Source organism: Macroventuria anomochaeta (assembly GCF_010093625.1).
Source record: "Macroventuria anomochaeta strain CBS 525.71 unplaced genomic scaffold BU25scaffold_3, whole genome shotgun sequence".
Classification (NCBI taxonomy): domain Eukaryota; kingdom Fungi; phylum Ascomycota; class Dothideomycetes; order Pleosporales; family Didymellaceae; genus Macroventuria; species Macroventuria anomochaeta.
Genome location: NW_022985364.1, coordinates 833,615 through 851,452, shown reverse-complemented (window position 1 = coordinate 851,452; position 17,838 = coordinate 833,615). Strand labels below are relative to the sequence as shown.

The window sequence follows — 17,838 nt, the reverse complement described above, 5'->3', positions numbered from 1 at the left end:
AAGCTAACCAGCAGCCATTCATCATGCCCATCGGAATCCTCCACCAGGGCTTCACCGAGGGCTTAGACTCTATACCCTATGGCTGGCCCATAGTGAAGTTAGCCTCTATTATTGGAGTGCTCTACCTGTTGAAATGGTTCTTCAATGGCGCAATCAATCGCTCGGAGCGGAACATGCATTCCAAGGTGGTTATGGTTACGGTAGGCTCAAAGTACGCATTTGTTTATGGCTATGCTGATTCGTTATCTAGGGAGGCACAGCTGGTATTGGTGCTGAGGTAGTCAAAGGCCTTGCATCACGTGGTGCTCAAATCATCCTTCTGGTTCAGCAACCCCTCTCCGACCCCTTCCTCGTCGACTACATCGAAGACCTGCGAGAACAGACTGGCAACGAGCTCATCACCGCTGAACATGTTGACCTTACTTCGCTACACAGCATACGTATCTTTGCAACGAAATGGGTCGACAACGCCCCACCACGCCGTCTCGACACAATCGTTCTCTGCGCAAACACAATGACACCTATGGGCTGCAAGGCAGCTATCACTGAAGACGGACTCGAATCTACATGGGGTTTAAACTATATGGCGAACTTCCACCTCCTCAGCATCCTCAGTCCCGCACTCCGCGCCCAACCGCCAGATCGAGACGTACGCATCATCTTTGGCACATGCAGCGCATACATGGCTGGAAAGATGCCAGACTTCGACGCGAAGCCGAGCTCGAAGAAGGCAAAGGGCGACGCTGAGCAGACCGAGTTTATGCCCTCCAGCGTCTACGCCACCTCAAAGCTTGCGCTCATGACCTTCGCCGTAGCTTTCCAAAAGCACCTCAACGCCTACGTCCGCCCTGACAAGAAGCCCATGAACGCCCGCGTCATAATGGTCGACCCAGGCTGGACCCGCACACCCGGCATGCGGCGCCACCTCACCTTCGGCACGCTATGGGGTCTCGCAGCTTACCTCATCATGTGGCCCGTCTGGTGGCTCGTCCTGAAGAGCGCCGACCAGGGTGCACAAACGTTTCTCTATGCCGTGATGGAAGCAGAGTGGGGCAGAGGCGAGGGCGGATACTTCCTGAAGGAGTGCAGGAAGGTAGGCTGGTCGCGCAACGAGATCAACGACGAAGATCTGCAGAAGAAGCTCTGGGCGAGTAGCGAGAAGACGATTGAGTTGCTGGAGAAGGAAGGTGCGAAGATGAGAGCGACTAAGAAAAAGGAGAGTGAGAAGGCGGAGAAGAAGGAGGCGAGTAGTACGGCGAAGGAGGGAAATGGCCAGGCGAAGCAGAGGAAGGGCCGATGAGTCATCACTCGATGATAGCAAAAGCGCAGGCATGCAAAACATCACAACAACATACACAATATCATACGCGTCATTCTGCTCGCATCGTCCCAGGTGCTGTCGCATCGAGGTGCTACTTGCGGGCCCGCTCGATGCGATCAGGTCAGCACGCCTTTTGCATTAATCCTTGGGAGCGCGGGCGACTACAACTCGCGTGCAGATTGAGATGGTAACCCAATGCCACATTTTGGTGACTACAATACTGTCCAGTTCTCCAATCATGCTGGAGATTTCGATATTCGGACAGCAGCAGTCGCAGTCTGACTGGAAGTGGGGCGATCGAGCTCGTCATGACTCAGACATCTGGCTAATGTCTGAACTTGTGGCAGCTAAAACATGACTTTCCTGTCCGATCGATTACATCGACGCCCACTTGGAACAACAATTATTCAATATCTATTTTGTATGATTTTGAAAATATCCATCAAAATAATAAATCGGTCGCTTAGCTCAGTTGGTTAGAGCGTGGTGCTAATAGCTTTCATCCTTGATACGCCAAGGTCGCGAGTTCGACCCTCGTAGTGACCAGTTTCTTTTTGCCCTCGTCGTAGAATGGAATAGCGTTCGCAGTGCGAGGATGGGTGTGCTTTTTGTTTGTGTTGTTGGTCTTCGGAAGTGCTGGAAACTAGCTTCGCCCTGGGTCTACTGCCCCACGTGTTCTCGCGTAGACAAAATCGTCATCCTCGAGCACCTCCTGCCTTGATTAACCGCCACATTATCGTTCCGCTCACAACTCGATCTTCATTGACGAGAAGCAATCAATTGTTTGCACCGGTTCCATCCTCTTACGGGCTAATCGAATTTCAGTGATGCTAGAGTAGCAGTTTGAGATGTTCCTTACGCCGCGTTTGCGCCGTGTTGCAGGGTCCACCGCGTCGCGTTTCTCGAAAGATCCCATCTTCACGTCAACGAAGTTTGCCTGCCATGCCTCTGTTGCCAAAGGGTTGGCGACATTCACTCTCGTAGTTCGAAACATAACGCAAGCACCGCAGCCTTCCACCTTGCATGTATCCTCTTCGTCCCGGCCATCAATACGACGACAGAAAACCAGGAACCGGAAATCATTCGTAAACAACGTCAGGTGTATCAGTGCTGAAGCTCCACATGAGCCAATAGCAGGGAGTGAGCCTGGTATCGACATTACGGACGAGGATGCGTGGCCCCAATGGCGCCAGAAAGTGCAATCCCAAATAACCGCTGTGGACTTCTCTATCGACAGAATCGAGAAGTACGAGTTGACCAACTCGACACTTGGAGACTTCCTCGCGAAACCTCGTGAAGACTGGGTGACTTGTCGATGGATCAACGGTAAGTAACCGTTGGCCTGAAATGCATGTGAGGTGGCTGCTGACTTTGTATCTTCTATTTGCAGTCAACGGACTCAGCTGGGATGTGGTTCGATTGTTGGGCGAGAAGCAGAAGTTGCACAGTCTAGCCATCGAGGACCTTCTGCACACACGCAATCGCACCAAAGCGGATTGGTACCCAGAGCACGTCTTCGGTACATTCATTATGCCTCAAGTTTCAGACTGAGAAGTATGCTGACAGATGCCAAGTTCTTCTGACTTTACAGCGCCTCGTTCGGAAGGCGCCAAGCACTGCAGATGGCGAATTGCCGAGAACACCGCGGCCCAGACACCTCAGCACAAACAGTCCGGCATATCAGGAGAAACATGTTCCTGCCGAGTATCGACAAGCAGTCAAAACGTTGCAAGCATACCGCACTGACGCAGACCCAGAAAGGACACGCTACATGGAAGAACACTCTACGCTTAATCCTAAAGGTCTTATGGTTTCTGTAGAGCAAGTGTCTATGTTCATGCAGAGCAACAATACCTTATTGTCATTCTTCGAACACTCCGCGGACGTAATCGAAGAGCCTATTCTGAGGCGTCTGCAATCTTCGGAGACCGTGCTGAGGCAAAGCGGTGATGCCAGTATGGTCATGCATGCTATCATCGATGGAATCGTCGATCTCGCCATCCCAATCGCCACAGCTTATGAAGATAGCATAGCAGAACTGGAGTTGGATGTGCTGGTAGACCCAAGCATTGCACATTCGAAAGCACTGTAAGCTTCTCTAGACATGACATGCTTGTCACTGCCATGATATCGCTGACCCATGTACAGGTACATATTAACTTCCGAGCTCTCCCTCCTCCGCTCCCAAATTGCTCCAATTGCAAGCCTAGTAAACGCTCTCCGCCAACACAACTCGAACGCCCTTCTCCAGACAACCGGATCATCACAGAACTCTTCTTTATCCCATATCGCCAACTCACCACCACCATACGCACCAAAAGATCCGTCCACAGCCTCCATCACGATCACGACATTAGCACACACCTATTTCAGCGACGTCGAAGACCATTGCATCACAGTCACGGAATCCCTGGAACGCATGCGCCGCTCAGCAGATCGCATGATCTCGCTCATTTTCAACACAATGGGCGCATATCAGAATGAAAGCATGAAGCAGTTGACCTTTGTCACGATTCTGTTCTTACCCATGACATTCTTGGCGGGCTACTTCGGGATGAACTTTGAGGAGATGCCGTCTCTGAAGAATAGTGACGCGTACTTTTGGTCGCTTTGCATACCGGTGACTGGTACCATGGTTCTGATACTGATGTAAGTCTGCCGATGGAGACTTCTTGTAGAGATCTGGATAAATATAGCTGACACTGTGCAGGCGCCAGCGAGTCTGGCGTGGATTGACGCGTTTCTGGCGACGAAGAGATGCTGCCAAATCCCGAAGAGCCAGGGTTTTGAAGGAGCAGAAATGGTGACGATCAGGAAAGAACCGGATGTGGTATGCTTGACTGGTTGCTGGTGTAAGAAGTTGGGAGAGACAACCCTTCAGCTGAGCACACTTATGATCTTTCATCGTTTACGTTCAAGCTCTTGCACCTCATCTGACAGAGCCCGCTGGACAAATACTGCGCAGTTGCTTTTCGCAACGAATGGTGATGGCAACATTGGCATCAATGCCCTTCGCAACAACAGGACCTTGCTATACAGAGCGTGCTACTTGGGACAGACTGATACTGTAACTTCTCTCCTTGGAAGAAATGCCGATCTTTTGACCCACTCGCGATCGGGATATGAGTTCTTACTACATGCAGCTATTGAGCTAGCGCACAAAGATGTTATCAGCATCTTGTTACGTTACGGCAAAGTCGAGGAGCAGCTTCGACTTCAAAGAAAGTCTCCTGAATTCAGGGGAAGCACAACACTGCATGTTGCCTTTAGTAGCCTCCAATCATCGACGGGCAGACTGGATGTCGAAGTACTCCTGGACTATGCACCAAGAGGGGTCGGCATTCTGGGCATGCAAGATTATCAGGGCGTGTCCGTCCTGACATTGACTAGAGAGAAACAAAAAGGTATCGACCTGAAGGTCAAGGACATGGCTGATAAGATTGAAGAGTTCTATAACGAAGAGAACGATTTATGAAAGTATAGTAGTGCAGAATTAGCGGGATGCCTTACTGCAATGGATCAGAACGCATACATTTTTCAAGAGTTCCTGTATTAAATGCAAACTGATGATCCAAATCCTTTCGAGGAACAATAGTGCGGGCGCGTGAGTGTAAATTGACTGTGGCTTGTAGAGGAAGTCGAGGAAGGCACAATAAGTTGCAAAAATGGAGAACACTCCATGCAGCTATAAGGAGATACCAAGTTTGTGTGGCCGATATCGATTCATTGTTACCAGTGATATCTTCTAGCTGTCATAAAGACCGTTCCAACTAAGAGATCGTCCGATATCGTCACAATAGAGCCTCAACTTCATCAAGTCATCGTTTCCTAGTGGACCTTGTAGCTCCTGATGATCCTCGGCGGATTCAAATCGTGCGTCCCCTCATTATTTCTGTAGCTGAGACCTCCGCAGTTTCGCTGAGCATACAGTTCAAAGGTCCTGGACCCAAGACTGCTGTCGAAATAGGCACGTTTGACGGGCGAGTTCATGTTAAACTCGTAAGTCTTGCAGCCGGAATCGAGGCGGCCGTTGGTGGTGACGGATCGGCCATCATTCATGAAGACTTGGAGCTTCCAGGCTGAGGTGAGAGGGGTAGCGGTGAGGAGAGGGAGGAGTAGGGTGCTGGCGGAGAAGTGCATGATGGTGAATTGAAAGTGATTGTGTGAAGTAGTAAAGAGCTTTAGATTTTGTTGGTGGTTTTCGACAGTGAATGCTATGACACTGAAAGAGGTTGAGCTGAACTTATATACAGCATCCTTTCGCAGCCAACGACCATGTTGACCGGTCTGCTCAAGGCATCCTTCGCTGTGATGCGAAGAAACGGTGAATGCGAAACTATACGATACTTTTGTCATCGTGCAACGCTCAGATCAAACACCGCTACGCTTACGTGTAACGTATTGTTCCTGGGCATTAGATACTAGGATCATCCGCATGCACATAAAAGTGTAGAGTCATTGGACGAGCCTATAGGACCCGGCAAGTGCAGCTGATATTGAGACACCCTGGTGCTACCATGGCCCGTAGCACCAGCCTCGCGAGATCATGTATCGACGTCTGAACCTTCCGACAAAGTCAGTGATATATTTGTGCTCTTCTCAGACGCAGGAGTAGGTGTACGGCGTCCGGTAGGTGTAGACAGCGCAAGACGGAATCGAACGTGAAGTGATACAGAGCTACGTCAATGCAGTTCTGACCTTCGCTTATTTTGGATGTCTGATCTGCATCAAACCACAGCTTTAACGATACAACCAAGAAAAGACCACGACAGGTTGTTCAAATCACATCCATGTGCAGCTCATCAGGCTTGCCCACAAGTCTGTCTTGCCTAACACCGAAGGCGTTCCACAGATTGACTCCAACCACACGTGCAGGCCATTCGATCAAATGCCAGTTCTCAATGCCAATCGCCATGGCTATGGCAGTGACAAAATCGGCACCCAGACCCTCGAGCCACCAGACGTTACGCACTCGGCCGGCCAGTACAGCGTAGTGCGCAAGGATGACCAGGGCATCCCGGTCCTTGCTCTCGAGGAGCTGAATGAACTCGCGCGAGATCTGTGTTGGCCACACGAAGATCGCGCCGCGGTCGGTGAGCACGCCAGTAGTGTTGTCGTCAACTGCGTAAGGAACCGCCGTCATCGGAGGAAAGACTCCAGGAAGCGTGAGCTGCGACACCAATGCGTACGTCTCGCGAAGAAAAGCAAGTGCTTCGTTCAGATGTCGAGTTTGAGGCTCCCAGGCCTTGTCTGTGTCCATCCACAGTTTGTCGATATCCTGTAGCCGCCGGTCCTCTTCCTCTGCACGAGCAGTAGCTGGGGTTCGCCTTCTTGGCCACCACTTGCGTGCCGCGACTGGATGCATCGCTCCGTTAACGACATAGTTCCAACCACTCATCAGCACTGTGAGCGGACCACGGAGACCCCAAACTGTTCGCAGAACGCAGGACATCATCTTGTCGACAACCCCTGGAGGAGGTATGACAGTACCGTATGGTATTGTCTCGCGCAACGCCTCGATATCTAGTGCTGACGTGCGAAACAAGTAGACAGCTGTGAGTGTCGAGCTCGCAAAGAGCGCTGCCGCATTGGTCGCTGTGATATTCTCCAGATTAAGGCGGTAAGTTGTCAGAGCTTTGTTCATCCTTGATGCTGCTAGAGCGTTCATGTTTATCTTTTGAGTTTTGTCGTCGTGGAGTCGACCAAGGTGGAGTGAAGCGACTGAGAGCACACAATTGACCAGAAAATCGTGCGCATGTGCCATCTCAGGTACACATGACTGCCATGCTGCCTTAGCAGGGTCATCGTTGGCTAGTGTGAGACTTGTCGTGTATTCGTAGTGGTATAGAACATCTTGGAGCGAAGGAGGCAACGGCTCTCTGATGCCTTTCCAAACATCGTTTAGGCGAAGGTACGGTGGAATAGAGCTCTCCCATATCTTCATTTCAGGGTAATAAATAGGTACTGGAGGTTTAGGGCTCGACGACCCTCGAGGCTCGAGGCACTGTTCTGATGGAGGGACGTCGCGTTGTAGCGGCGTCGGAAAATAAACCAACTGATTACCAGCTAGCGGTGATGTTTGCGAGGAGCCTCTCTTTAGCTTGGCAGCTTCGTTATCGGCGGAATTTGGATCTGGTGGTGAGAGTGTATGTAGGCTAGAAGCTTCAGAAAGTGGTGATACCGAAGTCGCTGGTCCTCTGGATAATGTTGGACCTGTGAGCCGTGATAAGGGGGCTAGCTGAAGGAAGCTGCATGTTTCGCCCTTCTTGTCGCAGTTCGCACATGTTGGATGTTTGCCGTCACACTACAAACATTTTCAGTATTGATTGCGTGCCCAAGTGCGCTCAATTGCGAAGTGTCGTAGTTTCAAGATTGAATGCCAACAAGGGTCAAGCTTCTCGGTAGCGACATGAGAGGACACAAGTGGACGTCAGTTCCTTCTAGCATAGCCTGCACTATGATGCTGCCTACCGCGACCCTTACAACTCAACGAATTACATGTCCATCGCTACGAGTACGCCCAGTGGATATAGGTCACATGAATACGTGCATCGAACGCAAATTCAGTGCTTCATCGGTTCATACCGACTAACGCGTAATAGGGAAGGGGAAATTTCATGTACCTTTATGCGTCTCCTCTTGCACTGCTGACATCCCAACCTCGTCTTGTTGTGCGTTCTCCTCGTCGGCATTGCTCTCCTAAATTAGATGCTGCTAGTTGATACGGTTTACGGTGTGTAGATCCACTTCGGACGGAATGCGGCGCATGGAGCTGAGTAACAAACAACTGGCTTGCGTGCCTACGAGGTCTTAAGAATCGATCAAATTGTAAGAAGAGCTGTACATGAAGGGTGTTGAAAGTTTGGCTTCCATGTCGGGTGTAAGGCGGCAGCTGCAATTGACGTTTTCCACAAGGGCTATGATGGATCGGCAAAGCCGGCACGCGTACACAGAGCTCTGTGATTGGCTAGAATGACGCTGACTTCGAATCATCTTGGCAACGCGATGATGCAAACTGGAAGCCTTGGTCATCGTCGTCAAAACGTTGATATGGATAGCCGAGATCTTCTGTCAGATATTATGTCTGTGTAAGGCTTGAACAAGGCAGAACATTCAGCGCTGCCAGCTTCTTCGACGGTTGCCCTAGTCAGCGCTTAATCATGGTCTGCTCTTTGTCGCCCGCAGCGCCCCAGATTTCGAGATTTTACTCCGCCCACCTACAAAGATCTCCCTCTTTCCGCCTGCACGCCTGGGAAGATCAATCTGCCGGGGCCTTCAAATGATGCACTGACAATTGCGGACGTATTTCGTACCTCGAATCAAATTTTAGGTCTGCACGCCGAAACGGGCCGCTGATCTACCGTGGGTCAACGCTGGCAGATGGACGAATGAAAGAAGTTTCTGTGCAGTCTGGGCGCTCTGGCGCCGCATCGCCTCGACGCCGAATCCACCCAGCGTACAGCGTATACAACGTACGCTTGAAGGTTTTGCAATGGACGCCAACAAAGGAGAAGTTTTATGATAAACAGTGCTGCGCCTCTGCTTCATCATCATAGTTGTAGTTCGCCGAAAGTAATGTGTATATAGGAAGCTGCAATTCCCTCAATTGACTCCTTCCTCATTCAGCCTCAGGCATTTCAACTCCACTTAACTACTTCTTCACATCTTCCTAGCGCCTTCTTTCTTCAGTGTACACCAAAGCTTGTCTCATTACCAGTTCCAACTTACCGATCTGTCGGACAAGGCGTCTGCAAACTAGTAAGGCATTACAAACCTTCGAACACTCCAGCTTCCGAGGACAACACCAATACACATCAACACCATGTCCGACCACAACGATGGTGACTCCTTTGTCCTCTACCGCTACCACCCTTCTCTGGCCGCAGCTGCAGTATTCGTCGTCCTCTTCGCGCTCACAACCGGCTTCCACATATTTCAAACCTTCCGTAAGCGTTCCTGGTTCATGATCCCCTTCATTATCGGCGGTCTGTTCGAGTTCATCGGCTACATCGGCCGCATACTATCAAATAATGACCGCTACGCCCTCTCGCCGTACATCATGCAAACCCTGCTGCTACTCCTCGGACCCGCACTGTACGCAGCATCTATCTACATGATCCTCGGCCGCCTGGTTTTGCTCACGGGCGGTGAGAGGTACTCGCTCGTGCGCCGCACATGGTTGACGAAGATCTTCGTCGGCGGCGACGTGATCTCGTTTATGATGCAGGGCGCTGGTGGAGGGATCATGTCGTCTGGCGCTTCAGGCATGAAGTCTGGCGAGAAGATCATCATTGGTGGTCTGTTCGTGCAGATTCTCTTCTTCGGACTGTTCTTCGTCACGGCGATTATGTTCCAGATGCGTGGCAAGGAGTACCTCGCGACTCTCGGCAGCAACATTCCGTGGGGAAAGCACCTGTTTGCTCTCTACGCGACATCGATCTTGATCTTGGTGCGATCGGTCTTCAGGGTTATTGAGTACATTCAGGGTAATGCTGGGTACCTGCTCAGGCACGAGGTTTTCCTGTATGTCTTCGACGCGGTGCTCATGTTTGCGGTTATGGTCATCTTGAACGTTAGCCATCCGGGTGACATTGTGCTGTTGCTCAAGGGTCAGAGAAAGGAGCAGCCGCAGGAGTTCGAAGTGTTGAGCCACGATTCGGAGGAGCGTGGTGTAGCTAGCAAGGGCGATCGATGAGAGGCATCTAGTCTTTTGTTTCTCTGGCGTTCAGGTTATTTATACGATTTTGCTCAGCGTTTTCATGGCGTTCAAAGGCCTTGGTCTCAAACATGCGCAGCTAGTAGATCTACATGCGTTCTTTCGCCAATAGATATCTAGATAAAGTTTAGACAGCTAACAATCCATGTCTTCAATTGACAACTCGATATTATGCGTGCGCACGACGTTGATGCCGTTGAGGTTTGGTGAATAACTGGGCTTTGCTAGGCTCGCTCCGGACGTAAGGATGAAGGAACGTGCTGTATCGTTCTGCACCATTAGAAACCGCTCAGCCACCATGCAGGCAAGCGCATACCACAAGCGGAAGGCTTAAACGGGTCGCTTGCCCTTGTTGTGGCTTGCCAGAAACCGGTGGACCTCATGCAGGGCTCGTTATCACGTTCCGCAAAGCGTACAAGGCGTATTCCTGCTTTACGAAGGACGAGGCTGTAAAAGCCAAGCCAAGCAACGAGGTGGATTCTGATCGGTATACTGGAAAGAGGGGTATCATACGATATGCTGTACACATCTGCAAAGCGGGCGGCAAGCGGAGAGCCTGTTCTAGAACAAGCCAGCGAAGAAGATGGAGCTGTCACGAACCATCCACATGGCAGAGATGTAGATGTCGCAATAACGTGGCTCTCCTCACGATCCGAAGCCCATGCCCTTGACTGATTCGTCTTCACCAAACGCCAAACGAACCTCATCCTCACCAACACCCAGCCTTACACGACCGACGCGCTCGCCGTGTCTGGCTTCGACACCGATGATTCCAGCTTCTGCGAGTTCTGTCGCAGCAGACGCAAGACCCAGGGCTCGTGCAGCCTTGAGCTTTGCATGTCTAGATACCGTGTCGATAGGCTCGGCATTCTTTGACGGTGTTGCAGACTGGACTTCTAAACCGGAAATACCATTCGTGCGGTCATGGGCGTCGGGTGCAAGTACGTAGTCTTGCACGGTTTGCAACTGGCTCATGAAGCCAAGTTTCTTGACCTCGTCCACGACATCCCCAAGCACCGCCTCACCAATACCAGTCCTTCGTATCCGTGCCAAGAGTGCAGCGAGGAAGACCTTGGAAGCCAACGGCAGTGCCCGAAGCGCTTGCTGTAGGGGGCTGCTCGTGGCCTCATTGATGGCCTGTCTGATCGTCGCGAGGGTAACGACACCCTTACGTCCAGCGGCCGGCCCTCCACGTTTTATTGAATTGGCTTCCAACTGCTCGGTACCGTTTTGAGATCGGGACGATTGAAGGGGTTTCGCTTTGTTACCCCGACCGGTCCGACTCGGGGTTGAGGGCTGCGCCTCATCGTCCTGATCTTGTGACGCGACTTCTGATTCCGCGATTTCCACAGCGCGTCTGCAAATGTCTAATGCACGTCGGGCGTCACCACTTACAGCTGCAACTTTACGCGCCGCGAACTGGACGGCGTCCGAGAGTACGATGTTACCTGGAACTCCTTCCAGGCGAGACTGGATGATCTGCATCAATTGGTCGTGAGTGTAGCCGGGGAAAGTAATTCGCGTTAGGCCTGGGTACACGTGTGTTAGCCTTGCCCAATGAAGCCCTCGCAGAATACCGGTGAACAGGGGTTCGCGAGACCATCGCAAAAACAAACGTATTGGGCAGTGTCCACGCGGCGCCTGCGATGAGTACAGTTTGAGGGTAAATTGAAATTGCAATCTGCACTGTAACATTGCTGGGCCGCATGTGAAGGACAGGACTGCGGGTACGTACCTAGCCGACTGCTGATCTTGTTGCTCAGGGTGCGCTCCGGTAGATCCATGGTGTTTGCAACAGCCAAGACGATTAGCCTACTGTGCCGCAACTGGGGCCAGTTGAAGAAATTATACATGACGGACTGGTTTTTGGTTACCAGCTGGTCAAGCTCGTCCATCAAGACAACGCATGGTACGCGGCGAGGGCTGGGTGCGGAGAACTCGCGCTCCAGAAGTTCCAGTGCATGTGACGGACTGACTCTGTCGCCGCGAAGCGCCTGCCATAATAACGAGTAGGACTGGTGAGGATCGGTGACTTTCATGCCGTTGATCTCGACGAAGATGAAATCGTCAAGTTCTTCAGCTTGCACTGATGCGTGGAGCTGCGCTACGACCTCTCGTACCGTGGCCGTCTTTCCAGTACCCGGAGTACCTGAAATGTATATGCACGATCCAGATCCGTCCGTGATAGCCGCCTCCAGATGACTATACACGGTCGAGAACTCCTCCTCACGACAAGGAAGTGCCGCTGGTACAGAGGAGACGTGGAGTTGGTTTCGTGCAATCTGAAACGGAGACGCAAGTGCCGAAGGCGAAAGCGCTCGTGTACCAAGCGGAGTGAACTCCAGTTGCTTCTTCAGCACAATGCGCTTGTGCGAAGGGGTCAAGAACTTTCGAGCAGCCGGGCTCTTTCTTGTCGACGTTGGGGTCATCGCGTCGTTCAGTTTCCGGCGCTTCCGTGGAGTCTTGGGTGCACCATCATCCTCAGAGTCCGGTATCACGAAGTCTTCCAGGTCTTCTTGCTGTCTCTTTGGCCGAGAAGGGCCTTTTCTCGTTGCTTTGGTCTGGCTCTCAACCAGCTCGATCAGCGAAGGAATATCGTCAGCGCCATTGTACACATCTTCCCACTTAAACTCAGATGTATATGTTGTTGTGCGGGTGTTGCAGCCTCTCCTGCACACAAAGATCTTGCCATAATCTTTCGATGACTTCTTGATTTGGCCAGTGGGGTGCAGTTTCTGGAACGTCTCGAGAGACACTACCTTTGCGGTGCCGTTGATCGAAGCAAGCGGGTTTTCGTCGAAGGTTGCTGATATGTATAGCTCGTTCTAGCAGCTGTCAGTGCAAGTCCTCATGTCGAAGGTCATCATCTCCTACAGGCAAGAAGTCGGTACGTTTCTTACTCTTGTTGCGTAATTCTTGTTCAGAAGAAAACCACAAGAACTTTGCCATCTTTTCGTCATCCTCGTCATCCTCGTGGAAGCTGCAGATAATGCCAACCCATGCCTGGTTTCCATCTGCCTTAAGCAGGACAGCATCTCCAAGCTTGCATCTGAAGCTTCCCATGCGCGCCCCCGATATACGTTTAGTTTGCGTTGTAGGTGCTGCTTTTCGTTTCCTGGGTGTTGCATTGTCGTCCACAGGCGCCTGTTCAGCGCCTGCATCTTCGTATATCCATTCCCAGGGATAGTCTTCGTAACCAAGCTCGTCGTCAGAATCTTCGCGCAGCACAGCGCCACTCGAGAGGATTTGCCGTGCTTGTTCAGCTCGTGAACGTTTTATGGGAGCCATGAAATGGCTGTGGTGGTTGTTATAAGCAGTGTTTATGCTGACGTTGGATCGTCAAACGGCAGGCACAGGTCGCGCTGTCTTGGCAGGTCAGACGCGCAAAGTGCCATGACGATCTCACCACTCGGGATCTTCACTTGTGTTGAACCACATCACCCAAGACCCTTCTTGCTTCACTTCTACACAATTGTGTTCACATTCACATATGCATCAGGCTTTACTCGTTATAATATTGTATTGATTTGATGAAATGAGGGGTGATAGTCATATTGATTCTCGTATACCCAGCGGGCGCACTGCAGCACTGGGTTTTGCCTTCATGATGGCTCCAAAGTCTCCTGCTGGGAAACGTCCCAAGCATTCAAACGCCCAAAAACACCAAGTCTCGAGGACCAAACGAGGGACCTTATCCGAAAAGACAAATCGCTGAAATGCTGTACAAAGATGCTGATCACAAAAAGGTGCCGAAACAATGCGCCTCGGTAGCGAAGCAGAAACAAATTGTCGCAAGACTCCTCACATGGCGTGAAGAGGAAGAAGAGGAGGTGTTCGTGGCATCGAGTTTGGTGTAGTGGGGTATCCAAACTCGTCGTGCTCAAGTGGTGGCGTCTACCATGAGCTGTCAGCGAAGGCTCGTCGAGGGAACAGCAGTGCGTTCAAGAGATAGATTTTCATGCGTAGTAGGGCTGGCGGGTGGGGAGCCTTACATGAGCATTGTGGTCTGCGTATGCGTGAGGAGGTGGGATCTCGATTCCACCAATGGCCGCATAACCGACACCGAATGGGCTGAGGTCCTCCTCAGCGTAGTACTCGCTCTTCATGCTGGGCACAAGGCTGGGCAGCGTAGTGGGGTAGGCTGAAGAGAGTGGTGGCAGGTAGGCATACGAAGGCATCTCAGGTGTGAGTGTCGTAGGTATTGTGTGGTACGGCGAGTTTGTGGTGTATGGCATTGAGTAGGCTACTGCATCTGGAGCCGGGTAGGTCGAGGAGTACGATGCTACCGAAAATGGAGGTGGACTTGTGGAGAGCTGGCGAGTGTACTGGTGCGAGAACATACGATCCTCGGGTGGAGTGATGTACGAGGAATCCGAAGATGCCGGGGAGGGAAACTCCTGGCGCGGCGAGGTCTGTGGTGGCTGCAGCTCCGCGGGCTTCTGCTCAGGCGAAGCTGAGCTGGAGGCAGCACGACGCTCCTGATACCGAATTAGTATGTTGTGCCGAACGGTACGACTGAGGCGCGAACTCACAAGGTCTTCGAGCCTCTTCTTGAGCTTCTTGCGATAGTTGCGCTGGGCAATGCGGTTTTGTATCCTCCTGCGCTCAGCAAGGTCTGAGATCTTGGTCCAGTCCTCATTGGGGTTTGCTGAGGCTGAGAAGGCTGAGGATGTGCCCGAGTATCTTGTAGTAGTGGGAGCGGCAGTAGCATACTGCTGGTATGGTTGATGTCTATGCATGGTGGGGGAGGATGTGGAGCTGTATGAGGAACTGTGATCAAGTCACAGAGGAAGAGGGCCAGATGTTATAGCGTGGACAGGCTGGATATCAGTGGGATGAATGGTGGGAGGCTCAAGGTAGTCGGGAATCACGGTATATTTATCTAGCTGTCAAATGCATCCGCAGTCGTTCAAGTGGAGCACAGACTGCTGAGTGGTGGTCTCCAGCTTCAGGCCCTCATCTGCATCCAGGACTACTTGCGGCGGAGGCAACCCTGTCCTTCACCGACAGGCAGCTTCGTAAATTTAGGATAGCGCTAGACACAGGGCTTGTAGCGGGCCAGTAACGTTGGGGACCGTCAAGGCTCAGCGCACGGGAAAGTCGGGGGCCGTATGCATGGGTGGGCAGTAGGGTGGTTCTGCCATCGGTCTGCGTTTCGATACAGCGGTCAGTTCACTCGACACCCCTGCGCCGCACCCACGCCCTGCTCCATCACCACCAGCCCTATGACTCTTGGCCAGCGTACACTTCGGATCCGTCATTATCTCCGTGTACATGCTGTGCGAGAGTTGCTTCCATCATCACATTCGGCGGCCGCTCTGATGGCGCCGCGAGCTGCTTCAGCTGCACCAAGTGACGGCTTGCCCGCAGCGAGAGGCACAACTTTGACTGCCAGCCGTCTCAAGCCCCAAACGCAGCCGTTACCTGGGGCCAGAGGCAGCAGCATCAACTATTCGGCGAGCGGTTGCTCTCCTGGGTAAATTGCACTCATTGCTGGGCGGAGTTTTTGGAATGGGCGTGCATGAAACGCCCTGCATATCTTCCAGGGCGGTGTTGGTGAGTGAACGTCCACGAGTGTGCTGGGGCTTGAGGGCTTGCACCAGATCACCGCAGTCGCACAGCACGCACACTCATTGGCTCTCCTCGCCGCGTCCTCGCGCATGCACAACCTCACAGGATGCTGCACACCGTGACTTGTCGGGCACTCGCTGAATTTCAAATCCCTAGCGCCGCACCGTTGGACCGCTGGCCGACGGACACGGTACACTCTCTCCAGAACCCCTCCGCAAGAGGAGATCGCTGCTTTGGACACCATATCCTGCATCAAGCCTAGCACTTATTTCCCATCCTGGCCGCAGATGCTTTTAACTTGCTTTGTAAGGCCGTCTAACTTTACCATGGTTCCATTTCCACCAATTCCCCCATCGACCAGCCGCAGCCACTCGTTGAGCCCCAGGCACCCCACCAAACGAGCGTCTCACAGCCAGCAGCCCTACGCACTGTCCCCACGCTCTCCCGCCGCCTCATCAGCACTTTGTTACTTCGAGGTACTGCAGAGTCGGTGAGAGCGGTTCCCACTTGCGGGTACGGCCAGTCAGCCAAAGCTTGTCTTCCGGCTCCTGTAACGCTTGTGGTCTATCCTGCAAAGCCAGGCCAATCAGCACTGGAATAGGCCTTTTCGAAACACTTCGCGAAAAAGCCTCAAAGTTGCTGGCGGTGATTAAACCTCTTACGCCAAAATAGTGCAACAGTCTGGTGGCACGCCTCACAACTGGCGCGGGGCTCTGTTCAGAATCAGGCTTCCCGTAGTTGCGCCTACACTACCAGTACTGAGCCACTGCAGCGAAACCACCAGATGAGGAAATTCCGCAATAGCTTCACAGGCTACGGAAACTTTTCCTTGCCACGTTGTACTCTCTTTAATACTTGATGGCTCATACACAGTCAATTGATACTGTGTGGGGACATCAAGTTGCATTTGATTCCATACTGCTCACTCAAGATACAAGGGCTACTACCGTTATGATCCTAGCTTGGAGTGCCGATGTTTGGTCGTGGTCTCTACCCAATTATGAGAGGCTGCTGTGTACAGCTTCAAAGTCTTGTTTCATTTCCTTTGTCGCCAGAAATAGGACTAGGCCTACCGTCCCGCCGACCCCCTAGTGTGCTACGGCTCAAGACTGTCGAACACGGGAATCCCAGTTGAACTTCACAGCGCACATGGGTATAGTGGTCTGCGCATGGGCGGATGTGGAGCTCTGAGCCTAGACGCACGGCAAGTCCACGATGTCTTATGACAACTTCATCCAAGTCGCAATACCAAGGATCACTGAGCTGCGCTGGCAAGCAGTCCTCTCTCAAAGGGTAGCCGATCACCGCATTCACGGAGATGATGTCTCAATAGCTCCTCGAATGGCTTCAAGGCTGATCAGCCTCAAGCTACAGGCAGTGGGTCCTCAGCTCTCCACAGCTCGCCTACGTGGGAGTAAGCCTCAGAACAGGCAAAGGTCTGGTTGTTAGCTGTAGACAAAGAGCCCGGAAGGTCATGGCCGTGTCCATCTTGAGATCCACCTTTAGCCCGAGAAGCTGCTCCAATGCACAGCACATCTCGTGAGATAGTGGCAATGCCCTTGCGTGCATCTCATTGGGTTTGTTTGAGCACCATTCCAGGGACTGATCTCGGCCGTATGGGCTCAGTGGGTTGTATATAAACAAACGGGCTCTATTGCACCGTCTCCGCGTAAGCATCCGTGATACCAAGGAGGAGGTCATTGGATCACAGCTGCGGACCGTATCCACGTCGAAGAGGCTCAAGCCGCCAGGGGGCTGCCCCAGAGATTTTACTTCCACAACTTCTGGCCTGGCAGGTCATTCTTCACGTTGAGTTCTTCATGTCGTTTGGGTTCGGCCCTCGACGCGTCAACTCTTCGGTGCTATTGGTGAGGACCGCCAGCGACGCAATGTACGGAGGACTAAGTGATCTGCCAAGCAGTGATTTGAAATGATCTCGGTACATGATAAGCCTCCGAGACAGCTCGTCGGACACCTGGCTTGCACAGTAGGGCTGAGATGTCTCCATCAGGGCGGAGCATACTGGGTGGCCGCCTCAATGTAACTCCTCCAGAACTCTGAGACACAGGAAGACCATGGTAGCAAAAGCTTGTTGTATGCTCTAAGTAGAACATCAGCCTATGTTCGAGAGATCGCAGCCAGCGATCCCAAACTCAGTTACAAAGGCGTGTCCACTCTGGAGTGCACATGCCATTTCTTCACTGCTACTTCCCATCCTTCTGTGACTACT

General features: G+C 52.2%; 6 protein-coding genes and 1 non-coding gene across 7 annotated transcripts; 4 read left to right on the top strand and 3 right to left on the bottom strand.

Moving 5' to 3' along the window:
• Nucleotides 1-13: 13 nt before the first annotated feature.
• Nucleotides 14-1,603, top strand: BU25DRAFT_436952 (NAD(P)-binding protein). The gene is made up of 2 exons (XM_033708979.1): nucleotides 14-200; nucleotides 251-1,603. Exons 1-2 carry the CDS (start codon nucleotides 24-26, stop codon nucleotides 1,298-1,300), a joined length of 1,227 nt encoding a protein of 408 aa, XP_033566371.1. The 5' UTR covers nucleotides 14-23; the 3' UTR covers nucleotides 1,301-1,603.
• A 175-nt stretch (nucleotides 1,604-1,778) lies between these two features.
• On the top strand, nucleotides 1,779-1,867 carry BU25DRAFT_t24. The gene has a single exon. It is a non-coding gene; the product is annotated as a tRNA-Ile (tRNA).
• Nucleotides 1,868-2,052: 185 nt separating this feature from the next.
• BU25DRAFT_383890 (uncharacterized protein) lies at nucleotides 2,053-4,620 on the top strand. Its single transcript, XM_033704302.1, has 5 exons — nucleotides 2,053-2,647; nucleotides 2,712-2,840; nucleotides 2,896-3,409; nucleotides 3,470-3,970; nucleotides 4,032-4,620. Exons 1-5 carry the CDS (start codon nucleotides 2,170-2,172, stop codon nucleotides 4,126-4,128), a joined length of 1,719 nt encoding a protein of 572 aa, XP_033566370.1. The 5' UTR covers nucleotides 2,053-2,169; the 3' UTR covers nucleotides 4,129-4,620.
• Nucleotides 4,621-5,124: 504 nt separating this feature from the next.
• On the bottom strand, nucleotides 5,125-5,522 carry BU25DRAFT_142933 (uncharacterized protein). Its single transcript, XM_033700592.1, has one exon. It carries the CDS (start codon nucleotides 5,459-5,461, stop codon nucleotides 5,150-5,152), a length of 312 nt encoding a protein of 103 aa, XP_033566369.1. The 5' UTR covers nucleotides 5,462-5,522; the 3' UTR covers nucleotides 5,125-5,149.
• A 576-nt stretch (nucleotides 5,523-6,098) lies between these two features.
• BU25DRAFT_436950 (uncharacterized protein) lies at nucleotides 6,099-8,192 on the bottom strand (the record flags this gene model as incomplete). The annotated part of the gene is made up of 2 exons (XM_033708978.1): nucleotides 7,945-8,192; nucleotides 6,099-7,625 (listed from the first exon to the last, which is right to left on the bottom strand). Exons 1-2 carry the CDS (start codon nucleotides 8,011-8,013, stop codon nucleotides 6,099-6,101), a joined length of 1,596 nt encoding a protein of 531 aa, XP_033566368.1. The 5' UTR covers nucleotides 8,014-8,192.
• A 951-nt stretch (nucleotides 8,193-9,143) lies between these two features.
• On the top strand, nucleotides 9,144-10,371 carry BU25DRAFT_428090 (RTA1 like protein; the record flags this gene model as incomplete). The annotated part of the gene is made up of 3 exons (XM_033708485.1): nucleotides 9,144-9,555; nucleotides 9,586-9,914; nucleotides 10,342-10,371. The coding sequence occupies 3 exons, from the start codon at nucleotides 9,144-9,146 to the stop codon at nucleotides 10,369-10,371; spliced, it is 771 nt and encodes a 256-aa protein (XP_033566367.1).
• A 311-nt stretch (nucleotides 10,372-10,682) lies between these two features.
• BU25DRAFT_417917 (uncharacterized protein) lies at nucleotides 10,683-14,776 on the bottom strand (the record flags this gene model as incomplete). The annotated part of the gene is made up of 6 exons (XM_033707838.1): nucleotides 10,683-11,566; nucleotides 11,773-12,862; nucleotides 12,912-13,332; nucleotides 13,843-13,931; nucleotides 14,030-14,515; nucleotides 14,570-14,776. The coding sequence occupies 6 exons, from the start codon at nucleotides 14,774-14,776 to the stop codon at nucleotides 10,683-10,685; spliced, it is 3,177 nt and encodes a 1,058-aa protein (XP_033566366.1).
• Between the last annotated feature and the right edge of the window lie 3,062 nt (nucleotides 14,777-17,838).